The sequence below is a fragment of the Octodon degus genome, unplaced genomic scaffold (assembly GCF_000260255.1).
Source record: "Octodon degus isolate 3935 unplaced genomic scaffold, OctDeg1.0 scaffold00007, whole genome shotgun sequence".
Lineage (NCBI taxonomy): Eukaryota > Metazoa > Chordata > Mammalia > Rodentia > Octodontidae > Octodon > Octodon degus.
This window is the reverse complement of record NW_004524583.1, coordinates 27,681,572-27,708,404: the sequence shown is the minus strand read 5'-3', so window position 1 is coordinate 27,708,404 and position 26,833 is coordinate 27,681,572. Positions and strand designations below refer to the sequence as shown.

General features: G+C 41.0%; 1 protein-coding gene across 2 annotated transcripts in view; it reads right to left on the bottom strand.

Annotated features, from left to right (window-relative positions):
• Daam1 (dishevelled associated activator of morphogenesis 1) overlaps window positions 1-26,833 on the bottom strand; it is a 176,541-nt gene that overhangs the window by 45,106 nt on the left and 104,602 nt on the right. For both annotated transcript variants that reach the window (XM_023703187.1, XM_023703193.1), the window contains 5 exons: window positions 10,095-10,166; window positions 4,583-4,677; window positions 2,171-2,504; window positions 877-987; window positions 660-763 (listed from right to left, as the gene is read on the bottom strand). In XM_023703187.1, coding sequence (XP_023558955.1) covers window positions 660-763; window positions 877-987; window positions 2,171-2,504; window positions 4,583-4,677; window positions 10,095-10,166 — 716 coding nt within the window. The remainder of the gene's footprint in view (window positions 1-659; window positions 764-876; window positions 988-2,170; window positions 2,505-4,582; window positions 4,678-10,094; window positions 10,167-26,833) is intronic.

Here is a 26,833-nt window from a genome sequence, read left to right as displayed (position 1 = left end):
AGACACAACAGTTGGGAAAGGTCTTTCTGCAGGGAACAAACATCAGGAATTTGTGAAATATCTTTAGAAGCTGAGGAAATAGTATGTGCAAGAGTACACTGGACAGAATATCCAGAAGCAGAGCACGATGGTATGGATGAATGAAGGACAAGAGTGATGGAAGGAAAGAGCTGAGGACTAATACACCTAGCTAGGAATGGTGAGATGACTGCAAATGAGAAAACGTGAACAAGAAAGCGAAAGTAACATGTGCAGAATGCCTACTGAAGGTACTAAGTGATTCCATGGGTTTACGGTCAATTTTCTCGACAGAGGAAGAAGACAACTGTCATTATGATCACCATCTTCACCGTCTCTTATGAGCATAAAAACACCAAAGTTCAGAAGGAAGGAGTAACTTGACCCGGATATATAGTCAGAGGCAAGACCAGGACAGGAGGTGGATTCAGGTCTCGTGCCCAAACCCACATTAAGTTCTCTACACAATATACTGCTGCCTTCATTGACTAAGTCTTATGATAAAAACACACTTAGCTGTGCCAACATTCCAGTGCAAGTCACTTGGGTTACAAACAGATCACAAACAGTTCACGGGCTGGCACTGCACCATACATATGGAATAAGTATGAACTATCTCAGACTGTAACAGTCTGACTTACCTATCTAATGTCGAATTCTCATGCTCCCTTAATTTATCTATTACGGGCTGAATTCCTAACATTAGAAATTCATAGCGAAGATGAAGTCTGAAGTCCAAACTCTCCTAAAGTACAAGGGTGATAAAATACATATTCATTGTTTTAAGACTGCATTATTATGATGTTTTAAAATTGTTTTTCATAGTATATAAGCATGTACCACACAGAAGGTTCTTACCACTCCTGCGCCTTGGCTTAGTACTGCGTTAATGAAGGACATGATGGCAGTCTTCAGACTCACTTCATCTCGATACCGCCCAGTGCTTTTATCTAAGTCATTAATTAACATCTATGCAGGACACAAATACAAAAACAAAGGATGAGGTCAGTATCAGCTGTATGTTCATGTTACAGATTTTTTATGCTTATAGGTTAACTTTTAATATCTATTTAGTCAAAATTATATTAATTTATACAGAGCAATCCTTATTATATGGATCCATACAAAGTTATTCTATTATAATAGCTTATTCTATATAATATATAGCCATATAAAGCTATTCTATTATAATAGCTTATTCTATATAATATATAGCCATATAAAGCTATTCTATTATAATAGCTTATTCTATATAATATATAGCTTATATTTTATTATGTATGTATGTATGTATTTTAGGGAAGGGTCTACAGGGTTCTGAGGGTCTCACTACTAGATCGGACTTGTAGTGATTCTCCTGTTTACAGCCTCCCAATTGCGCAGTCTCAGCACACCCTGGGGGCAGGACTGGCATGGCAGGCCTGGGGATTGAACTCCTGGCCCCTGCGCCTGCTTGCAGGCACTTTAATCCACTCAGCTATTTGGCTGGCCCTTATTTTTTTATTTTAAAGACAGAAAAAAAAAAAAAAACAAAACCTACAAAAATGATACAGAATTGCAAAACAAGATGATACAAAATTAGCCATGGTTATTAGATTGCATATTGTTATCTTCAAAGTAGTTGTTCAGATTACCAGGCATGCAAAATTGATCAAGCAATATAAGCACTAACTGTTCCTTTCAATGACGTAATACTAAAAGTCCCTTTAAAATTCTTACATCATATATGTGCATTTATATACATACACAGAAGACTTTGCTCTATTACCTCTGCTTGCTTTTTACATCTAAGTAAAACCTTGGTGACATAATCTCACTATTAAAATTGATCTGAACTCCAGCATGGCATCCTCTAAGATTTCCAGGGAATACTCCATTTAATGGATTCAAAGGGCATATGCTGCATAATATTAGGACGCATGGCTACATTTCCAAGTTCAGTAAGTCTAAAGGCCCCAGACTGTGCAACTACAGAAGTGTATTCTATTTTCTGGTTCTTAAACGTAAAAGAAGGGAAGGTTTGAAGTCATGGTGTAATAATTGCAGGGAGAAATCTCAGGGGGTATCCTCATTAGTGGGCAGAAAAGGTACCTATTCGTGAAGACTTTTAAGAGTTAGAGATGGGTGTACACAGAGGCCAGGGAGCACCCACCTGGAAGCGTGTCCTTTCACTGGCGTACTTCTGGTAGTGCAGCATGGCCTGTAGAACCTTCTTGTGGCCCCCGGGAACCAGGCACACGGCGCCCAAGATTTCCAGCACGGCCACTTTTGTTTTAATGTTCTCAGTGCTCAGACTCTGAGCAATTACATTAATACTCTCAGAATGAGCCAGGACGTGAGCCCGGCCTTGAGAGTTATTCATTAGTGCCTTTATACATCCAATGAGAGAGGTATGTATTCGAGACTCGGAGGTCTCATAGTCCATGGTCTTCAGAAAGTTGAGAATACATGACAGGCCATCCAAGTCAATGAATCTGGTGACAAACCTGGTGGGAAGAGAAGTGTATCAGACTTAAGTCCCTCTGGAGTTTGCAACAGTCCTTAGGAGGAAAGTTTGTCAGGGATGAGAGGTGGGAGTGGGGACAGGTGAATGAAGGGTTAGTTCTCAAAGAGTTAAAATCATCCGCAGATCAATTACTACAGAATCCAGTTCCCAGGCACTTCGTGAGCTGACTGCTGACCCCAGCACCCTATCAACCAAAAATCATCCTTCAACTCCAGGATATTTTCTTGTCAAACAAATGATTATCTGTATTTGTAAGGTTTGGTAGCAAAGCTTTTCCATTAGATCACATACTACACAGAATCCCAACACATGTATTTTATTACTGCCAAGTTAATTTTGACAATATTTATAACATTTACTATAAAGTCTAACAATGAAAATAGTTCATATGCATGTCAAAGCCTCTGTTCACTGACTCCTTGAGAAACTTCCTAATTAGCTTTTTATACTAACATATGACAATGCTGGACACACTGAAAAAAACCGCTGATACAGTTCCGAGAGAGTGTCATACAACCAAGTAGTGACAAATCAGTAGATTTTTCTTTCTTTTTTTTTTTTTTTTTCTTTTTGGTGGGACCGGGGATTGAACTCAGGCCCTTGCTCTTGCCAGGCAAGTGCTTATTCTACTGAGCCATCTCCCCAGCCCCTAGATTTTTCTTAGTTTACATTTTATTATCACATGAAGAAAGGCAATAGTTGCTTCCGAGCCATTCCACCCACCCACATGATTGAGGCACTGTCAAGCTGGTTAAACCAGCTAGCTCCATTCACAGCATCTTGCTAAGGAAATGTATGGGTAGGATTCTCACCAAATCCTAAGGGCCTAAGGGAAGCTGGAGGTGGGGCAGGCAACCAGTGAAAGCTGGTTACCAGACAGGAATGAATCACTATTCCCAGAAGGCCTGCCCATCTTTTATTCTTAATAATAGTTTTATTGTCATATAATTCACATCATGTAATCATCCTGTGCAAGTGTACAATTCAGTGTTTTTTATTTTTTATTTTATCATTTTTTTTATGCATTTAAGACAGGGTCTATGGGGTCTATAGGGTCTCACTACACAGATCAGAGTTGTAGTGATTCTCCTGTTTTCAGCCTCCCAAGCGCTGGGATTACAGGCAGGTGCCACCATGCCCAGTCTCAATTGCTGTCTCAGCGTGCCCTAGGGGTGGGGCTGGCATGGCAGGCTGGGATCGAACCCCCGCCACTGTGTTCTGCCCAAGCAGGCATTCTAGTCTGCTGAGCTATCTGGCTAGCCCACAATTCAGTTTTTAAAAATAGATTAAGGATTGTGCAACAACTCAACATTATCTAATGTTACAATATTTTAATCATTCCCAAGAGACCGTTTTCCCTTTCCCTTACCTCTGGCAGCCACTAATCTACTTTCTGTCTCTATGAATTAGGCTCCTGCATACATTTCATCTATGCCTGCAATATCTGGTCATCTGTGACTGTTTTTTTCACCTTACAGGGCATTTTCAAGGCTATTCCATGTTGTGATATGTATCAGAACTTCAGTCTTTTATTATGGCCAAAAATATTTCACTGCGTGGTACACAACATTTCATTTATTCATTTATCAACTGACGGACATATGAGTTGTTAGCTTCTACTTTGGGGCTATTTTGAACAATGCTACTCTGAACACTGGGACATGTGTTAGGGGAACAGGTCTTCACTTCTTTTGGTATACATCTAGGAGCAGAACTATTCATTTTTTATGATCATTCTATAGTTAATACTCCAAGGAATTAACTTTTCCAAAATGGCTGTAACATTTTACTTTCCCAACAGCAATGAATAAGGATCCGAATCTTCCCATATTCCTGTCAATATTGTTACTCTTTGTCCCTTCCATTTTAGCTGTCCTGGTCACTGCTAAGTGAAGAAAACCAACTTGCTAAATGCTCGGTGAGTGAAGCATTTCAACCATGGTTCAGTTGCACGCTCTGTATTTAAAGCTTTCTGGAAGGGTTGACCACTGCAGAAAAGTAGAAGGAAGAGGGGAAAGGAGAGAAAAGGAAGGAACAGGTAGCCCAAGGACAAAGTACCTCATTGGTTTTGTCCTCAGTGCTGTCTTTAAACTCTCTATAGTTTTACTTCTCTCTTCTTCTTCTTCTTTTTCTAAAGCCAGCAGAGATTTTCTCTATGCAAAGAAAATAGAAATTATTTCTTTACATTCTACGCTTTAATTACCATACAAGCAAAACAAGCCCACAGATTATATGCTATTACCATTTTATTAGAAACAGCCAATAAATCTATACTGGTATTCAAAATTAAATGTGAGTAACATGACCACCAATTCTGTAACTTTTTTTTAGTCTCTATTGTAAGTTAGGTTTTCAAATTTTAAATAACACTTTAAGGAAATGTCTAGAAATCTTAGTAGAAATTAAGTTACCTGAGTAAGTATTTTTTTTTTCTGTAACTATTCTATAACAACATGCTGATGTAGTATTACTACTTGTACTTAACGGAAGATAGATCCTGTAGTTGAGTATAACATTTTAGCAATTAAGGTTAAGACTATCACACTATCAAACAGAGGCAGTGGGGAGCAGTTTTCCCATTTATCAGTTGAAAAGTGTTACTGAGATCAAAGGCATCTCACAGTATCAAATTAGTTTTCTGAAAGGAATAATTAAATTAGATCTGTTATTAAGATGGACACTTCTTCAAAAGTTAGTGTTTCAACTTTCCAAATGATTCAACATCATTTAGAAACCAGAATATACAGTATCTGCGAGAACGTGTTTTTAAGCCTCCCGGGGAATCTGCTATACCAATGCTTCCCAGACTGTAACACAGGGATGGACATCACCCGAGGATCATGCTAAGAGGTGTACCCTAACTTGGCAGGTCAGGGGGGAGGGGGGAGGCCTGAGGCGCTGCTCGTCTAAAAAGCTCTCAGGCAACGCTGACTCTGGAGGAGCAAGACTCAGTTGATATTCATGATGAAGTCATGAATGCTAATGGTATAAGCGCTACAGTCTTTCCCACTTTATGTTTCGTGGTGACTTCCTCACTGTACTAAAGCAGCCCCAGAGTCAGGTCCCCAGAGCCTCCAACTCTGCAGTTACTGACACTTTCCTTCATCCTGCTCGGAATGCACACTTGTCCAGTCTTAGTTCTTTGACCTATCACCAACTTTGTTTTCTGTGCTGCTGGGGATCAAACCCAGGGCCTCCTGCATGCAAGGCAAGAACTCTACCAGAGCCATATCACCAGTCCATCTGTTACCAATTTCTGATAACAGGCTTGACATTGAGGTGATAGCATAAAAAGTACAAAGCTGAACAGATGCGTGGGTCTCAATGATCCAGTCACTCTCTTGCCGTCACCATCAAGGATGACTAGTTTTTAAATCAATAGCATCAGCATTAAGTAACTACATGTCAAAGCCTCACTCAACTTGAGGGGGCAAAGCCTTGGGCACATGAATCCATCAGTGTCGCTTGTGGGAACTGAAATAAAAGCCAGGAGAGGTTTTGTTTTGTTTAACTTGTTATTGTTTCTGCTAAACCTTCCCTCTTGCTGGTGATGCAGCTGGACAGCTGTCACCAGAGGACAGTTGAGAAAGAAGCTATGAGCAGAAATAGCCAATGAAGCCCTTCAGTGCCCTGTGAGACCCACGCCCTGGGAAATGTAGCACAAATCCAGCCAAGGACATTTAATCTTTAGTGGCACAGCTGAACTCATTTGGACTTGTAAGCAATCACTTTGAATTTGCAGCTCAGAATCAAATCTTTTGTGAATATTACTCCTTGCTCCTAAACTTTATCTCACAAAAGCATTCTGAAATTAAAGAGTACTCATTTTATTGTGGGTCACTAATACAAAAGTAAAATGCATGGGTCTATCTTTTTAGCAGTTCTGGAAAGGGTAAGACAGCTGAGTAAAGCTAGACTACATTAAATCTTTCTGTAGTAGGCTTGGAGAGATTCGAGAAACATCACATAAAATTAAATTCGAGCTTTCTTTCCCAAAAGAAAGAACATGCCCTTTCTCGTATAACAGAGAGACCAGATCTCTTATGAATATGCTCTTTCATGTTCTCTTGCTTAGTTCTAGTTAATCCCTCTCATGTCTGTGCTTGAGCAGCACGCCCATATGCGCGCGCACACACACATGCACACACGCACGCACACACGCACGCACACATGCACGTAAGCCCAGGGGACTGAGCTTATGAGCTATCTCTTGCGAATAGGCTCTTTCATGTGGCAAAGGGCTTATCACCTCATCTGAGGCTTATCTGAGTCTGTGACTCTCAATCTGTTACCAGCATTGGCAACAATTAGATTTAGGTCTAAGACTGCACTTACTGTGTGAAGAAAAGTATGAGTACACAGATGAACCTGATATTATGATGCAACCTCTCAAAATAAAGTAACTTGTATGAAGCCTCCGGTTTTTACGCTTCACATTTAGAACGGTTTAATGTGAAACTCTACAAGGGTACTGTGCCTACATTTGTGAAGACAAGCTCAACAGCAGACAGGGTGTCCCTCTGACAGGTAGCACTGGCCTCATCAGGAGAGCTCAGGCACTCTCCCTCTACACGTTCTCGCACCAGAACACGCTCCAGCAGAAGGCCTTCTAGGCAAGCCTGGGTCTGAAACTGCGCTCCAGTTTGAACACTTCCTTGGTGTGGATGAATGAGCCAGCCCACCAACACTGAACTCCTTCACCCTCTACCTTGAGAAAGCCTGCAAAGCGAAAGACAAGCGAAGTCCAAGCCCTTCCGAACCTGCTGGGTTGCACGCCTTTCCAGTACCACTTCTCACTCTTTAAAAGGCAACAGATCACTCAGGGGTCCTTTAAAGAACAAAGCACTTCTGTTATATGGCTTAGCTAATTGAACTTATTTCATGAACAGCTGGTTTCACAGAGCAGTAAGTATGGCAGTTCCCAACCTGGACAGTTTATCAAAGTCTCAAAGCTTTCAAAAACCAGATGCCTGTTCCCACCCCTAGAAAGGTGGTGTAGGGTGGGGGTGGGGATGGAAGGCATAAGTAAGACCTCCAGGCTCTTTCACGTGGCAAAGGGCTTTAAGGATCCAGTTAGTGAGAAGCAGGTGCGAAGGAGCCTTTAGGCTCATACTGGTGGCTGCTTCCTAATTAGGTGACCTTCCTAACAAGGTAACCCTCATCTGAATCTATGACTCTCAATCTGTTACTAGCACTGGCAGCATGGAGTGCTGGCAAGGACTTAAAATGACATGTACAGTGTCTGTCACATGAGGCACATTCAGCCATAGTAGTTGCCAGTAATGCTACGGAGGGTACACGATGACAGTGTACCCTTCGTCAGGGCCCCACGCAGAAAGCCAAGGAGTCTAGATGCTGGGACACAAAAGCATTTGGAAGAATCATGTGCCTTGACAGTCCTCTGAGCTTATGTGTGTGTGTGTGTGTGTGTGTGCGCGCACGCGCACACGTGTGTGCATGCTGCTCAAGCACAGACATCAGAGAGATTAATTAGAACTAAGCAAGATGGGTGGAGCAGCCGATATGATGAGAAAAAGAAAAAATGGGACACAGGGTTTTCTGGTCTCTTGAGGGCTCCTTGTTCTTTCAGGCAGCAGAAGTTTTGAGGCCTCATTAGCTCACGGACAGCTTGTGCCCTTTATCTTTGACCCAAGAAAGATGCTGGCTCAGCTCTAAAAGGAACATCAGAAAGTTTTGTTAGGGGCTTGACACATAAAGGATATCAAAGTCACACATGTAATTTAATAGCCTCTGCTACCCTCTGGGAAAGGACTTTGGAATAGGATCCAAAGATAATTAAAATGCAGACCACTCAAGAATACAGTAAACAGTTGTCCAAGGAGGTTTAAGAAGGAGAAGGGCTCTGAAGAAGGGCCTGGAACATCACAGATTCTGGGCCTCAGGATGATCCAGGGCTTCTCCAGGCCAGGCAGGTAACAAGACACTATGGGCCAAATTAACAGAGCTGCCCCAGCACGGAAGACAGAAAGGTCTATATAGTATGCAGTACTCCATTTATAGCAAGGAATTCATTAACAAAAAAGAAATTTCTCTTATTATACTTCAAACAATGCTGACTTAATTACAGAGAAAGACAGTCTGCTTGACAGTTCTTTTTTCCTAATGGGAACAAGAATTCACAAAATAGCTTTAACATGCAAGAACTGTTAAACAGCTCCAAGTCATTACTGTTTGAGCGGATGCACAAAAAAATCCCTTGTGGTCATCAGGAATCTCATATTCTGTTAACATATGCAAGCAAATGCTGAGCTTACCGTTTTCTCATCTTTGCATTTTACCTGATGCACTGAATGAGAAGGATTTGATGGATACCTTCTGTCCTTTCACCTATGCTTTTAGACTAGAAACTCTTGAGTCAAAACTTATGTTTCTGCTATAATTTATACAGCCCTAGCCACAATCACTGGCCTGTCACTGTACAGCAGACGTATGTTCAGAAAGCATGCTATTCAAGAAATTACTAATGAAGGCTTCTCAAAGTTTAGCAAAAGTGTGAATGATTAAAAAAGTTTAATTTACTTTAATTTAAAATGTTTTCTTTAAGGATGCTAAGAAATTCATTCTCCACAGGGACTCTGGGGAAACAGAAAGAAAAGGGGAGCTAGTATCACAGAAGCTATTTACTTGGACATTATAACAACAGATGAACACAACAGACTGACTCTTAACGTAATAATCATGAGTGGGCCCCTGTGGCAAACACTGTGGATGACCTTCCGCTTTGAGCAACAGTAACAGCAGCTAAGTTACCAAGGATTCAAGGTTAAAGACTCATCCTCTGCTGTGAATTTAGCTGTGCTTAGTAGACAGCCCTCACGATTCCTGGAATGCTGGTATCACAGCAGACACCTTGTGATCAGAATTTATACTGCAGATACTGAGAATGCATTTTAAGTATAGGCTGAACCAAAAACTCTACATAGCAAGGCTCTCTGAGGACATCTTAGCACATCACTATTATCATTACTACTGCTCTGCCTTTTTATTAAACCATTTACTCCATGGAGTTCTTAGTTTTTTGATGAGAAAAGGGAATTGTGACCCCTGCAAAGTCAAGAAGTCAAGAAGGAACCAAGTTTACGTAAGGAGGAGAATGAGAGGAGTATAATGAAGGAATAGTAATCATACTTTTTTTTGGCATTGGGAATCGAACTCAGGACACTGCTTGCCAGGCAGGCACTTGTGCAGCTGATTGCTGATCCCCAGCAATCATACTATTTTTAAATGATATCAACTTTTAGAATAGCTCTGCAAAGCTCCATGTGATCACTTAGAGCATTTCTAGGTTGAATGCAAGCCAGATTTCAGATTATGTTTCCTCTTATAACATTAAAGTCAATTCTATTTTAATGTGTGCAGATTTTATTTTAAAATGTATTAGAAAGATCCCTTTGCCAAGTAGCACTCCTGTCCCTTTACTTCCCACCAACACTGAGTGCTTGGTACTCTGGAAAGGTATTTGGTAGGTCTTACTCAATCAGATTTATTATGCAACTGCATACTTTGTGCTAGAGTTTTAACCGTGTCATGGAATATTTAGGATACCTACAGCAGCCATGGAGTTGAGCTGATCAATGTAGAATTCAGGCCAACTTGTAGCTCCCTTGTTTTCTTCCTGGTCCTAAAAATGAAACAGAAAGACAGAAAAGGTGATCATCACTAGAGGCGCGTGCATGTCCAAACTCCAGAGCAGCTAGACAACAGCTGTGCAGACCATGGGAAGACGCTAAGTAGGACATGCTTGTTTTTAAACATTGTTTTAAATCACTGGTTTGTCCATTTGACTAGGATGGTCTTCTCAATCCAATTTTCAGAGTTCTGAAGTCTCCATCAGGCAGAACGAGGGGACATTTTCTGAACACTTTCACGACTTAGCCACGCTACAGGATATATGTGCTTTCTTTTAGGGATACAGAAATACTGAACAGGCAACAATGATGGCCAGGTCCCCCTACAGCACACTGAGGACAGTACTCCTGTGCTGCAACTGGATGGAATTTATGATAGGAGGAAACTGGCTCCAAAACTGACCACAGGACACAGCCAATTGTTAAACAGACTTTTTCAGTTAGCTTATCCAGGCTCAGCACTCAGTAAAAATTCTTAAGCAGAGTTTCATTTGATGCTGTCAAAACGAGGTTACTGCTTCAGACAAGGAGGCAGAATAACAGCCAACACAGCATGAAGGGAATGAAACTAATACACACGAGGCCTAGCCCAAGCCCTAATGCTGTAACAGCTCAGGAGTTTGGGTAGAAAATTCAGTGTGGGGCTGGGGAGATAGCTCAGCAGTCTAAGCACCTGCCTGGCAAGTGCAAGAACCCGGGTTCAATCCCCAGTCCACATGCCAGGCCAGCCCCAGAACCTGGGTGTGGTGGTGCACATCTGTAATCCCAACACTGGGGAGGTTGAGACAGAAGGATCACTATGAGTCCCAGCTGTCTAGTGAGACCCTGTATCAAATAAATAAATAAACAAAAGATTTTTTAAAAAGTTAAAAAAAAAGAAAGAAAATACAGTGTACCTGAGCTGAAAAGAACTGAAATCTAATAAATTCAAGGGCTCATTCCTAAACGACCCCAGCTAGTCTTGCATCTATAAACATGGATGACCTGGGGCCACGTTCCCACCCAGGGTTCTGCAGAGGGAGATCTGGGCTAGCCGCAGCTGTGTGCTGAGGCACTGAGCAGAGACCACAGAAAACAGCAGGGTGGCTGGGATTTCTGTGCTCCTGTGTGATCAAGCAGGACAGAAAGGGGAAACTTCAGTTATGCTCCAGCTTCTCACTCGGAGTACCTGAAGCCAGCGTATGTCCCTTTCCCCTGACGGAAGAAGAGGCGCCACCTACTCAAGTGGCTCCCAACGATGGGGCAGTTCCTACCTGCTCTAGCATCTCATTTCATACCGCTCTGTGGACTGGTATCGGAACTCCAGCCCTGGGGAGAGTGGCCTCAAGGCAGGGCTTCAGTCCTGCACTTTACCTCGGAGAAAAAAATTTAAAAAGCCAATAGCTTCTTTAAGCAAATCTTTCCAGGTCAGTCTACTTGGCTAGGATAAAACAGAAGTAATTTCAAATCTATTTTTTAGGAAGTCACAAGGGCAAAGCAACCACAGCAGCTCAAAGGCCAGCAGTGGCTGGGGGCTCAGCTCAAGCCATACACTGAATGTCAGGGGAGAGGGGACTGCCAGAGGATGGGGACAGGGCTGTGCCAGTCAGTGGCTTTGAAGTTGGACTGGATTACATTTTCACCATTTAAAAAGGGCTAAGAAATCTGATGAGCTTTTAGAACAGCCCTTGATTATAATTTAACATGTTAATAAAATAGCTACAGTGGTAGTATAAACGCTGAACCCTGCTTTCCTCTTGAAAAGGAGCATTAAAATTAGCAAAACCCCACTGTTACCAATGTACTTAACAAGCCAAAACCCACAGTGATATTCAGTGGCATGTAGACCTATAAAATGAAATGGAAGGTGCCAGATTGTTCTATTCTCCCCAAACTAGGGCAAATTTCCAAAACAAGCAAAATCAAGCCCCACGTCCTAGGTCCCACAAGAGCCTCTCTGTTGTAAGCTTAACTAACAGTCCTGGTTACAGAATAGAAATCATTTTAGAAAACGAAGACTAGTGCACAGAGAATAAACTTCATGCTTTGGAAATGTTTTAATACTGCAAACAGATTAAGAGTAGATCCAGATACTGTAGTCAAAATAAAGGGATGAAGTTCTTTATCTCACATGCTGCGGTGCTGAGGAAATAAAGCTGTGAAAGTGTCTTGCACTGAGTGTCAGCCCTCCATGGGGGGGCGGGCAGACCCTCCACCTGGTAACCCACTGCCAGCTCCTCCTGTCCTTCCACACAGATGTGTACTTTGGTAGCCATGTGACACTCATGTGTGTGAACGATTCTCACATTTTGTGCGGTTGTTCAGAATCTACTTTCACAAAGACACAGACCAGGAAAAGATCAATGAGCTGCTCTTAATGGAGAAGGGGTCCTGCTATAAGCCTGAAGAATGAAATGTCACCATGTGGACACTGTCCTGAGACATACAATCTTCCTGTGGACACTCAGATCCCATATGAGCCTCTAACATGGATGAATCTTTGTGCATCTATGTGTATCTATGTCAACTCTATTTGTTCTAGAAAACCAAGTAGGAAATACATAAAATTATATAAATGGATTAGTTGTAACAGAAGCCAAATGAATACTCAGCACATACATCTTACTATGTGTCAGACACTGCGTAGGAACCCTTCTCTTCCTTGAATCTACCATGAGGGGGTTACAGTCTTTGTACCATTTTACTGAAGAACAAACAAGAGACAAGGAAGGTAACACTGTTGGAAATTCAGAGACAGTGGGAGAGGCCTAGGGCAAGCTGTCTCCTAAGATTAGTGCTCAGATGAATCACAAGCAATACACATTAAGTGTGAAGCTGGCTTTCACTCTTAGCCACTTCATAAGAGGAGAATGCAAACACGGCTAGTGGCCAGAACTGAGATTACCATTTCCTAAATCTTCACTGCTATTTTTGTTGCATTCAACATGTCCAAATATACAGGTTATGATCAAAATATATGGTGACAGTTTACAAACAAAAATTTATTGCAGTAAAGATCACACTGTCAGTTCATCTCCCTCAAAACAGCTCTTTTCACTTCAAGCACACTTATCTCATCACTCTTTTTTTTTCTCCTGTATTTTAGAGAAGAGTCTACAGGATATTCAGGGTCTCACTACTAGATCGGACTCATAGCGATTCTCCTGATTACAGCCTCCCAAGTGCTGGGATTATATGCGCACGCCACCATGCCCAGTCTCAATTGCCATCTCAGCGTGACGGGGGGGGGGGGCAGCATGGCAAGCTCGGGTATTGAACCCCCGGCCCCTGCACCTGCTTGCAGGCAGTTTAACCTGCTGAGCTATTTAGCTGGCCCTTATCTCATCACTCTTGCAACTTGCTTTGTTTTTCATTTTTGAAAATATTTATTTTTATTTATTTATTTGTTTATTTGGTACAGGGTCTCTCTACAGAGCTCTGACTTGTAGTGATCCTCCTCCTGTCTCTGCTTCCCCAGCGTTGGGCTTATAGGTGTGCGCCACCATGCCTGGTTTTGGTGGCCGGCACTGCGGGCCCAGTGTTCTGGGGCCGGCACGCATGAAGTGGTGGAGATTGAACCCGGGTCCTTGTGCTGCCAGGCAGGCATTTAGTCTATGAGCTATCTCCCCAGCTCTACTCTTGCAACTTTTTGAAGCAGTTCTAGAAGCCCTCTTTCATATCTTCACATGATGTAAAGACACAGTGAATGCTGCGGCCAAGTGGCACCCAATGGAAAGGCAGGCTCATAAGGCCACTGTGACATGTCCTCATCCACTCTGTGCATCAGAAGTGGCACGGCCCAACTTCTGGTTCTTCCTCTAAGTCAAAATGGCTCAAAAGGGTAATGTTTGGGTCAATTCAGAACATAAAAGCAGCCAAGACAGTGCAACTAAAGATACTCATGAAAGAGAACTTTCAGAGCTGCTTCAGAAAGTGGCAAGAGTGATATAAGTGTTTTTCAAGTGAAAAGGAGTATTTTGAGAGGGATTAATGGCAATGTGTCTTACTGCAATAAACTTTAAACCTTTGCTGGATATCTTTTTTATACTTCATAATACAGGTCTTATTCCAAATTAACTCTAATTCTAAACTCTTTTTTTTTTTTTTTCTTTTGTGGTACCAGGGATAGAACTCAGGACCTTGTACTCGCCAGGCAAGCACTTATTCCACTGAGCTATCTCCTTGGTCTTCCTTTGTTCCTTATATTATATTTTTATACATTTGTGTACCAATAACAATTAGAAAGCTTTCCCTAACTTGTTTCATTCTGTTACACCTAACACAGTCTAAAGGTTATCTTCATGAGAATTTCTCAAAATACTTGAAAATAAGCTGTTAACATTCAGCAGTCTGGACATTGGAATTACAAACAAATACCTCCTTAAATCCCACACATCTAAATCTGTTTTTGGCTATCTCTTTCACCTTTTCCATTAGAAGTTTCTCTAAGCAAAAATAATGGCTTCATCTTATAATTTTTAAATGTTTTTCTCCTTTTAAGATAGATTACTGGCAATAGTTAGTGATACTTAGAGAAAGTTGTCCTATGTGAACACAAAGTCTAGCATTCTCATTAAATGCTTTTTTCAGTCTACCTACAGAATGAATAATTCACACTAAAATCAGGAATAGCTGAGTTTATAGGCCTATCTTCAGGTGGTCCATTGCATAATTAGAAGAAAACTCCTGTTACTAAAATTTCCACTTTTTTTTTGTTTTGAGACTATTTATAATTATCACTTATTTTCAAAGAGATAGTACAGTAGAAAAACGACCAGATAGTGTTTCAGAGACAACTTTCTGTTCTACTCAGTTGATATTTTTGGGTAAATCTGAATATCTCAGGGGCCATTTTTCTTCTCTCCAAAATTAGACGGTGAGATGAGACTGTTTCTAAAGCCCTTATGAGCCCTGAGATTCTACCCAACTCCAGTGGATAGCTATTACAGGAAATGTAAGGTGCACTGCACTTAGCTGGCTGGATGCCTCAGTTTCGAACATTAGCAATTTTAAAAATTTATGTTGTTCAGTGGCTCACAGTTAAGACATACTCTTGTAACCTCCCTTCATCTCCAAAGAGCACAGTTTTCATTTAAATCTCTGGTTAGTGATAGTCAACATTTCTGCCAGCTGTCTCCCACCTTCTACAAAATACACAGGGTGCGTCTGTCTTTCCCAGCATCACTTTCCCCACAAGAGCACTGGGCCTCAGTTTTCAGTCTTCCCATGGCAAGCGCCACCGCTATATGTCCTGGATTCGGTCCTTGGCTTCACCATCATCTCTCTCCAAGACCTCCAATTGGACCAGTCACTTCTTTTGCATTCACAGGAGTCATTAGTCACTTCCAGCTGTACTGTTTTCAGTCTGGCAAGTTAAGTAACCACTTTGCCACTCAGATTTAATTTCTTTATCTGTAAAATGGGTATTTCTCTCATAAGGTTATTGTGAGGTTCTAGAAAGATAACACAACTATGGAAAGCACAGGAATGGTATACTCAAATATTTTCAGTAAATGTTAGCTATGGAAATAAGGATACTGTCTTGAGTCTCCAGTTACTGTCACTCTAAGTATTTTTACTGAGACTATAAATATTGGAGTAACCAGCTTAGAGGCAAAGTTTGGCAATAATTGTTTAAATTTAAAATGCACATAGCATTTGCTTTCAGAAATATAGCCTATAATTATATGCTTACAAATGCACGGATACATATCACAAATATTTTCTTCAATGTAGCACTACTTGAATTAGCAAGTGATATAGAAAAGAAATGTATGAAGAGGGATTTTTTTTCTTAGTTATTTTTTTTTAAGTTGTACAATGTTTTTTATTTTTATTTTTATTTATTTATTTGTATATTTTTTGTGTGTGGCCAGCTCAGCCCACCAGGGGGCTGGGCTGGCTGGCATGTGGTGCTGGGGGATTGAACCGCGGTCCCTGTGTTTTGTTTAGTTTAGCTTGTTCTAAGTAGGTGCTTTAGACCACTGAGCCATCTCACCAGCCCCTTTCTTAGTTATTTGTTGGATACAGGTTCTCACTACACAGCTCGGACTCATAGTGATCCTCCTGTGCCAGCCTCCTCAGTGCTGGGATTACGGGTGAGCGCCACCACGCCTGATTTCGGTGGCTGGCACAGCATGCTCAGGGTTCCTGGGCAGGCACAGCGTGTGGTACCTGGGATGAACTCAGGTCCTTGCACTGGCCACGCAGGCACTTAGACAATACCGAGCTATCTCCCCAGCCCAAAGAGTGAAACTGTGGAATCATTTTCTATATAGCAGTAACAAAGAATAAAGATTATATAACAATTTTAAAAAGGACCAGAAATGGAAAAGGCTTCAGAGTACACATTCATATTTTTTAGTTTTTTCTGATACATTTCAAATTTTAATCTTACCAAGAACTTACACTTTTCACATTAAAATAAAACTATGCATTTTGCTAGGATAACAGCTTTGCTTTTTCTGCTGTTCTGTGTAATACAAAACATATCAAGGCTTCAGTATGGGATGTGTCTCTCTTCCGTCCCAGGCTGTCCTTTCCCTAACAAGTCATTAAAAGCATTTCTGTTAATAACCTCTCGCTAGATTTTCTATCTATAAAGCACATTTTAATCCCAATATCTATTGTTTATGCAGACAAACTCTGTTACTTGGGACAAGATTCACGTACCTACAAGGTGCTGAAATTTTCTAAAACATAATAGAAATTTTTGCAACAAACTTTTTCTTTTGGTAGGAGTTAAAGTTCTTGATTCATATAAACAGGACTCAAAGGATAGCTACAGAATTAAGTTTTAAAAACATAATAATTCATTAAATAACTTCTTCAGAGATAACAATAGGAACCTTTCTTTTTTGGGGGAGGTCCTTTCTTAATAGCACCATTTTTCCAAATCAATAACATGGAAGCACTGTGGAGCTTGCTTTCTGTTTAACATGCTCTTAGTGAGGCCCAGAACAGGTTGCACAAAAGGTCAATCAATTGTAAAGGACATCTCTGCGGCTGTTCACCAGACCACAAATCACAGGCTACAGCAACGTTTAGTCAGCCAACTGAAGCAACAAATCTGCACATTGTGCTCTTATATGTCCATGAGGCTCTTAGATAACATTTGTTAGGAAAGAAAGACACACTCTTTCACTGTAAACTGAGTAGTAATCAATGCATGGTATCATGTCCAAAATAGACACGACATACTAAGGTTTAATAAAATTACTTCAACTGCAGAAAGGGTCTTATTTCAGTAAGAACCAGTGATTCCCATTACAGGGGAAAGTCAACTGATAACTAATGAAAATCTGTTCCATGTGCAAAGAAAATGTTATTAGAAAATAAATATTAACTGTGATCATTTATAGGATCATGCAATTCTATCTCTTGTAAACATGCATAACAGTCACCTTCTTGAAATAAATTGTCATTACCATTCAGGATTTCATGGGCCTAGTTAGCTAGTTCCAAATACTAATGAATACAATAGCTATTAAGTAAATTTGCTCAACCTAGAGTTTTTACAGAAAACTAAGCAGAAAAGGGCAGACAGGCCAAAACAGTTCATTCAGTGGGCATGGATTCGCAGAATGTGGAACCTGAAAAAATTCAAGTGAGTGACTGGGAACAGGTCTAATGCGAGGCCAGGTCTGTGCATATCGGAAGAGCAGAGGAGAAAGGATGGGAAAAAACTGCATGGGAGGCCACAGCAATAATCTCTGCTCACTTTCCCTTCCAGCTCAAAAATAGTGTAAACACCATCCTTTGAAAAGATGCCACGGTGGGCCAGCCTGATAGCTCAGTGGCCTAAAGCACCTGCTTAGGCAGAGCGCAGTGGGCGGGGTTCAATCCCTGGGGACTGACTGAGCCTCAGCATGGTGGCGCATGCCTGTAATCACAGCACTTGGGAGGCTGAAGACACGAGAATCCGAGTCCGAGCTCCACAGTGAGACCCTGTAGACCCTGTACTAAATTTTAAAAAAAGATGCCACGATGAAGCGTGGAGAGGCCTGCAGACAAGGGATCAGCAAACTGCATGGCCAGACAAGTAGCATTTTAGGCTCTTCAGTGCACACAGGCTGCCACCACGGAGCAACTCTTGTGCGGCATGCAATCCTCTGTGGGCGATGCTCATTTGTCTCAGCAACAGCCATGCAACAGAACGAGTGGCTGACCAGGAGTGGTCACAGCAGCGATCTGGGGCGCAAGCTTGGCTCTCAAGAGAACTGGAGTGCATCACATTCCTAATAGGGTCGCCAAAACTTTCCAAGCTTTTCCCTCTCCCAGAAGCCGCTCTACCTCTATTAAATCCAGCTATAAATCAGGACCAGCTCAGAAAATATTTGGAAGTTGCCCAGTAATCTCAACGTTTTCTAGAGAAGCAGTGACCTGCAAACTTGCAGAGTCTATTGCCTGCCACACTTACTACTTCCCTGAGAGTTTAATCCAGCTAGGTAAAATAACATAGCAGTATTAGGTCCTTTATGTCCTGATATCTGCTCCCAATTCTATCTTGTTCTTCTTTCATTGAGAAGGGGTGCAGTAAGAGGTCTACAATCCTGAGATCCTGACACTATTTCCCTCCCGTTGCCAATCCCAGCAAGTGGGCTGAAATTATTCTACATCCGCAGCTTGCTAAAGGCAGGCAGTTGGGTTCAGAAAATAACTCCTCTGCTGTCACATTCTCGGATGCTCGTGCGGCCATGGGGACTGCCAGTCCTGGTTACAGTTTTTGGCCGTTGCTACAACTATACATGGAGTGCATCTGTTGCCAAAATCCGGTTGGGCCCACACAAAGAATGATTACAGAACAGCAGCGTCTTCATCTGCCAGGAAATCCACCTCCTCCTAAGCCTCAGAATGTCAGTCACTTATCTGGAAAGACACGAGGGTGACTTGCAAAAACAATGAACTTCATATTTACTACTTGGGATGGTGGAAGAGAGAATAAACTTCCCTCCTCATTTTTCCTAAAGCTATAATAAAACATCTGTGTATTTTTAAAGGTAAGTCATCAGAAAATTTATTATATGGCTGGTTATTAACCCTAGAGATAGCCTAGTCTGAGTTTCCCCTCCCAAGAAGACCCCAGATGTGACCCTCCCCACCCCCCAGGGTTCCAGAATAATCTATAATCTTTTAGAAGGAGCACTGCCATGTAGCATCTGCTTTTTCTGTAGGAAATCTGCCTTATACTGAATTGAGAGATGTCTCTTTGAAACTCAAGCACTTGCTGGCCTTGGTTTTGCCCTCCAGAAATGCACAGACTGAGTCTAATCCCCCCAGGAACAAGGAAATATTTAAACCATTTGAACAAAATGATTATGTTCTCCCCAGACCCTCTATCTTACCATGCTAACATCTCAGCCACTGGCTATTTAGCACCAGCTTATCTTCCTCAATTTATAAAGCTCAAATTTTCCACAAGTTTATCAGAATTTCATGTCTACTATTTGCAAAGATAATTCCACAAACATCTACATTTCAATGAAAGAGCTCTTCTCCCAGGCTTGTATCCCTCACGCACCATGTTAGGCAGTCTCTGCTCAGACAGAAGGATTTCCCACCAAATTCTCCTACATGAGAAAGGAGAACAGCTCTTCCTCAACTGATAATTAGTCCACATAAAAGACACATGGCAAATGCAGTGAAAGTAAACATGCATAACTCTTCCTTGTTTTCTTAAGTACCCATATCTTAACAAAGTTGGTCATAAACTAAGTCATAACATCAGGTTATAAGATGCAGGATGCTTTAGCTCTAACATAGAAATCTTTGGCAGAATTGAACATAGTTGGATAGGAGTAACATCTGCTGTCAGACTTTGTGGGAAGCTTAAATCTCTATGGAGTTTCTCACCTCCAGACTGCACTTTGTGCTGCTTCTGCCCCTCTCCTGTATACTCCTCCGTTACATACCACATGGACTTCTTCCACTTCTACGGGTGAAGTCTGAGCTGTCTCTTCCTACTCTTCCTAGAACTCTGTTTTCTCCCCTTCTCTAATCCATGCAGATATAAAGTCTGGTAAGTCTACGTAAAATGTTACATTTTCCCACTGAGAGTGTCCTGCTTGCCTATCATATTATTCAGCATAAAATATTCTTAAAGACTTCAGAAAATTTATAATACATTAGCTCCTCTTTATCAATTTTCTACATTTAATATTCTATATTGGGAAAGAATCTTCTAAAAGGTAAAAATATGACACGAACTCATTAATAACCGAGGGAACTGGTAAGATGTTACAGTTGAAAAGAGAAACCAGAATGGACATATATGCACTGAGTGCTGGAATAAATTTACCAACAGAAATAAAACAGATCAAGAAGGCACTAACCAAATGCACCAGGTACAATCTTCACTTCAATGGGTAAGGAACATTTGAAGTGCTCCAGTTTGGCACTTTGTCCCATTTAAAAAAAAAATTGTCTTAAAGAGGAAAAAAAAAAGATAAAAAACAGTAATATGGAATTTCAAAACCAGATAATAGATCAACAATCGTTAATATACTGTATAATGATATCTGCAAATTAGTTGCTCAGATTATAAGATATAGGTACTTTTAAAAAAAGTTATTTACAGATTTGTGACACAGCTCAGCAACAACAAAAGGTACAGCCAACTCTGCAGAATGCAGACAAGATACTAAATATACACCCAACACACACATGTTAATATAACTGCAGTTTAGCAGAATAAGAAATGAAAGATTAATATTTCCTGGTTGAAGAATCAATAAAGGTGTAATACAGAAGCAGCACTGTGCTCCAGGCCTTTACCTAAGTGTACACATATGCCCACAGCTCTTCCTCTGTAACATCTCCCCACTCTCACAATTTCACCCCAATTCTAGTCCTGCTGACCTGTCTAGGCCACACAGCAGGTTTCTATCTATACATGAGAATTGCTTGCTTGAGGCTACTGAGCTCTCGGCCACTTTATTCTGCCTTCTTGGAAGGGACCACTCGATCCTCTGCTGTTCCTAGACATGTGCTGGACATGGAGGTGCGGTACTACAAGATGATGAAATACAGCTCAGGGAGTTCAGACTCTGGCTAGAAAGGAAACTACCTGACTGCTGCTCCCGCTTGGTCTAGAGCAGATGCCATGGCAGAATGACATATATAAAAGTTCCAGGAACACGGTAGTATTTAAAATCTGAACACTTGCACAAATGGCCTAAGTCCATAGTGCTACTATTATTGTACTAGTGAGCAGTATCTCAAGGGCAGGGCAAAAACAGAACCCCTTTTTTACCATGTTCATACTGACTCGGAATAGTCATTTTCTTCCATCTCATTCCATCACTTACCATGCAAACATTTACTGAGTTCCATTCTAGACTAAGCATCACAAAAATACGACAATAACCACATTGCCCACTTTCCCTGTGAGTGACCCAGGAATGTGAGACAGCACTAAACTTTGTATTTCCAAGTTTTAGGTTGAGAGTTTCTTAGAACACCACAAGCCTCTTCTGACAAAAGGAGCTAAGTCTATGCAAGAATAATTGCCAAGAAAAGAACTACTCCTACTGACATACTTCATTCTCTTCTCAGCATGTTCTAAAAGAACATGCTTTTTCTACTAAACTCATTTTACTAAACCCCAGAATTTCTCAGTATATCTTGTAACTTCAAAACAAAGACAAGTGCAATCACATTTCAACTCCACTAAGAAATAATGCTTTGAACCACTGCTCTACTCACACGAAATGCTACATTGACATGTTTTATGTGTCACAATCTTTACTTACACTGAGAAAATCATAAGAAACTTCTAAATGGCCAGAAATGAGATAGCAAATGAAAAATCCAGCTTGTGCTACCTCTTAGCCAGTTATCATTTCTATTCGGCCCAAAGTCATGGACTCTAGAAAAGCAAGAAGGGTGACACTCTGAACAGATACACTCACTCTGTGGGAAGGAACAGCAACAAGAGAGACCAAGAATATGACATTTTGAAATAATCCAGGCTCCATGCCCTCTTTGTTCCTGAACAAGCCCCAGTTGACTCTACAGATTTGAAATCTTAAAAGTCACCTACAGAATTCAGAGGGAGGTAAATGCATTTCATGTGCTAGTGTATCTAAGAAAGTAGTCACAATCCTTACCTAGAACTAAGAGGTGAGACTTTACAGTTCATTTCCCAAACTGAGAGACATGTATTTATTTTAGCAGTCATTCCTTTGGCAAAGCACTTTACAGTATGGAATATGACTGAAACCTAAAAATCTCAACCAGCACAACTCCAACATCTGAAACCAATTTTGGATGACAATTTCCCTTCATTTTCATGACAAAGAAAAAGAAACATTCTCTAAATATTATTTTCAGAAATGATACAACCCAGTATTTTCCTGAAGGCATGCACTTTGCCTGTGACTGCAATGTGCAATAATATGAAATGACTTTAACACAATTTATGAAGAGGCGAATCTTTACCCACGTGCCATCACAAGGGTCACAGACCAGGTACAGTGTGGTCAAGAGGTGTGTGAATGACCATGCTGGACACACATCACGCCAGCCTGCAGCGTGGAACCCTAGTGGTGTCAATGGCTTCTGCTGCTTGCGTCTTGATACCAGATTTGCTGCTATCACACTAGACTTTCCAAAGGCTATAAAGTGGGTTTGCTGTTCTGTAACCTGCTCTTGGGAAAACAATCAAGCGTGTTTATGATTTGCAATATAATGCTTAACATGAGCTATAACGAAAGGACCCTTTGGAAAAATAGTAATTAAACTAAAAAGAGAAGCAGTGGAATGAGCAAGCATATAAAAGCATATCCCACTTAGGGAACCATTCGCGGGATGGCTACAAAAATATCCCAATACACGGCTAATTATCCACTAGGAGAATCACAAATGCATTTCTAATTTTAAGGCATCATTCAGTCTACAATGTACTACTGACATAATGATAGCATTTTGGGCAAAAGAAAAAGAAAAGAAAAGCATCAGTTGGAAGACACCACTTTAACATAAGCATCCAAATTGGAGAGTGGGAAAGAACGCCAAAGAAGAAATTGAGGAAACAGAATGCTTTCCTTATCTAAAGGGACAGATGAAAGGATATCATTCAGGCCTGCTTAAATCAAAAGCTGCTCTGCACTGTACTGGAGGAGAACAGAGAACTTCAGACTCTGTAATTTAAGGGTGGGATTCTCCAGTAGACTTTCTCCTCTAACCCATTCCTATTGCCACAAATTACCAGGTTCTTGGAGCGTAAGGAATTTTGAGAACCCCAAATGAGAAGTATTAGTGGCAAATTCTAACTTACGCTGGAAGCATGAGGCCTCTTCCTACTTTGAAAGACGAGAAATTCTAAAATGCACCAGGCGTGAACTAGATTAAATAACATCTGACATGCTAGAGTCACTAGTGAAAACACACCACAACACTCGAGTTGCAAACTGTCATGGGTGTCCTGTATGAGACTCACTGTAGGATAACAAATGAGTCCAATTCATGAACAATTCTCTCAGAATGCAACTAGTACATACGTCAGGAACTGACTGGTGTGTGTGTGTGTGTGTGTGTGTGTGGGTGCGTGCGTGTGTGTGTGTGTGTGTAACAGACATAGGAAAAGTATCCTTTTGTTTCCCTTTCATCTTTCTGCTAAAGGGGGCATTTCCCTTCCACTGAGTCTTCAATAATTTATTTCCTGGTGTCAGGGGAGTTAAATAGGTTTGGAACAGTCTGTCTAAGCAAGTAGGAGCCATAGCACTTGGAGAGTCCGCTAAGAAGGAGGAAAAGGCCCAAGGAAAAAGAAACATGAAATATGCTACTTGAACGCAACTATAATCTGGGGACAAGAAGAGCCTGAATCCAAGGAAAGGGAAGGAAAATATATGCCATGTTTTCCCATCAATGTGTTAGGCAGATGTCGCTAATCAGTTACTATACTATTTCGTGTTGAGAACATTCATTGACTCTTTCTCAAAATTCTCCCAGATTCCATTCCCAATTATTCAGAGTTAGTAATCAGATAAGTCTTTTTTGTTTTTCCCCCACTATCGTTGAGGTTATTTGTAGCTCATTCAGCCAACCAGGACAAGAAGCCTGCGGAACACTGGGACAGAGGTATACACTGGCCTGGCAGGTAGGTCTCTAATGTTAGGTGGGCCTCGGCATTCACTCATCCAGTGATCCCTCTTTCCATCACAGATGCAGTAGTCACAAAGACTACTTTCTTAGATTCCCTATCCACATTCATTCTGGGTTCCATGAGACTCCCACAGTTTTTGCTCATGCCTAAAAAAATCCACCCAAAAATTGCAAAATTGTGGACACTGTGCACCTCTGTGCCTCCAGAGGCCTCAGCAATGGGCTCAGTGGGCCTCACGATCACATTCAGCATGTTGGTCCTACAGCAGCCCTGATGCTAAGTGCTCTGTGGCAAAGATGGAGAGCTCCAAGACAAGCACGTGCTCTGACCTCTGGGACCCAACAATCAAATGTGCCCTGTACCAAGGCTGTGTGAATGGCTATCAGTGATATAAACAGGGGTGTCCACCCATTTCAAAATAAGTTTTCCCTAAGCACAGGGAGAGCAAGACCTAGAGTCAAGGGACATTGCTCACTGAGGAAATGCGAGCATCGGTGAGCAAACAATGAGATGGCGGCCACAGAACAGATACAAGTTCATTGTCCTTACAAAACTGTAAAGAACAAAGCTTTTACAGATATGAGTCAACAACCTCAAATTCTGGAATTGGCCTGCATATCTGGAAGAGCTTGTAATTTAGGAATGGGAGACAGATAAGTTAAACTCCTCAATTTCAGAATATCTATAGGAGTCAAGGACAGACTTCGAAGATGCTCAAGATAAAGATGCTGGCGCTGGCTGAAGGGTTCCCAGACACTGGGTACCTGCTGTTTGTGCAGACAGGCTGGTTCTGCACCTGCGCTTAGGTCACCCACCAGGACGTGGCGAAGGCTATGAGGGATTTCCTGTGTTTGACGACAGCACATACATTAGTCAAGAGCTTCTAAAGATGGAAACACAATTTGTCTGGGACTGGAACTGAGAGAGCAAAAGGTCTAGAGGGAAGGAAGACTGAACCACAAACCAAGCCATTTCCTTTCTCATCAAACCAAATACACACAGTTCTGAGTGAACTGTCCATTTTTATATACCACTGTAATATTTTGTATTTTTGTACAGTTTTATGAATATTTTAATGGAATGTTTTTCATTTTCTAAACCTTGGAGTTTTTGTAGGTGAGCACTTTCTACTCCAGTAATTTTTATTTCAATTTTAAGACACATAGTGGAACTGAAGTGTTTTCATGACAGTTTCTTGTACCAGAAATATTCAAACTCATGTACAAGAACTGATCACAGCCACATGATGCTCATTCCCATCCCTTTGAAGATCAATTAAGGAAGAAAGTACTTATCTCAAACAGTGCAGAAACTGTAAGTCTAGGTGTCTATCCTAGAGCAAGTCTTGAATGTTCATTGCAATGTTATAATGTCAACAAACTGAAAATAAGCATTGTTCAATACAAGTAAAAATAAACCATGGGGGGCTGGTGAGATGGCTCAGTGGTCTAAAGCACCTACTTAGAACAAGCTAAGCTCAAGCAAAGCACAGAGACCTCGGTTCAATCCCCCAGCACCACATGCTGGCCTGCCCACCCCCTGGTGGGCTGAGCTGGCCACACACTAAATAAATAAGTAAATAAATAAATAAATAAATATTTAAAAAAATAAAATAAAATAAAATAAATAAATAAACCATGGTTTGTTCATTAAATTAAATGCCATGAGCTGTTAAAATGAATAAACGGTCATATATATATACACACACACACACACACATACATAAATATTATATATATAATAAACATAATATATGGGCAAGGAAAAACCCTTCAAAACAGAGGTCACTTTGGGCTTTGATTATAAGGTTTATTTCCTCATTTCTTTTTTAATATTAGGTGAATATTGCAAAATATTTTCAGTGCTTGTTAAATCTGAATATTTACTAAATTTCATATTTCTTCTATATTTAAAATCTTCACAACAAAAATTCATCAATCAGGAAATTATAGTTTACCACATAACTAGAGGGGAAAGCTACCAGAGGTTTTTTTTACTAGTTTTCTTAATTAGCAAGTTGAGAGAATGCCAACTTACCTAAACCCAGAATGTTTGCTGTGGTGATTAGAGTATCTGCAACTAAGCTGAAACACTGTTTTATCACCTCCCCGGTAAAGATTTGCTTTATTAGCTTAACTTCAGATAGAATATGGCTAGAATATACTACTCATTTACAACATGCAACTTGGAACATATTTCATGCAGAAAAGGGAACCTGTAAATCGGAACCACTTCTACCTAATAAGTTACTTGCTTGTGGAAAGTGGCTTGCTCCATGGCACCTCTTGATGTTGTGTTCTAGAAAAATTTTTCCTCCACGGCAAACAATGGCACTAACAGTGTTTTCATTTAAACATACTCATTAATCCTCTTGTATCAAAACTAAAGAATGTCATTAAACATTTCACTTTTCTAGGCAAGAGACAGCAGAATTTTAACGTGTAACCAGTGGTTTGCCCTCCGCTCACGCCCATTTTTCTGACTTGTTTGGCTGATGGTTGCTTGCAAGACAAAACCAGTCGTGCACACTTCTCCCCGAGCCAGGCGTGCTCAGCAAAGCTCTGAGGTAGCAGGGCT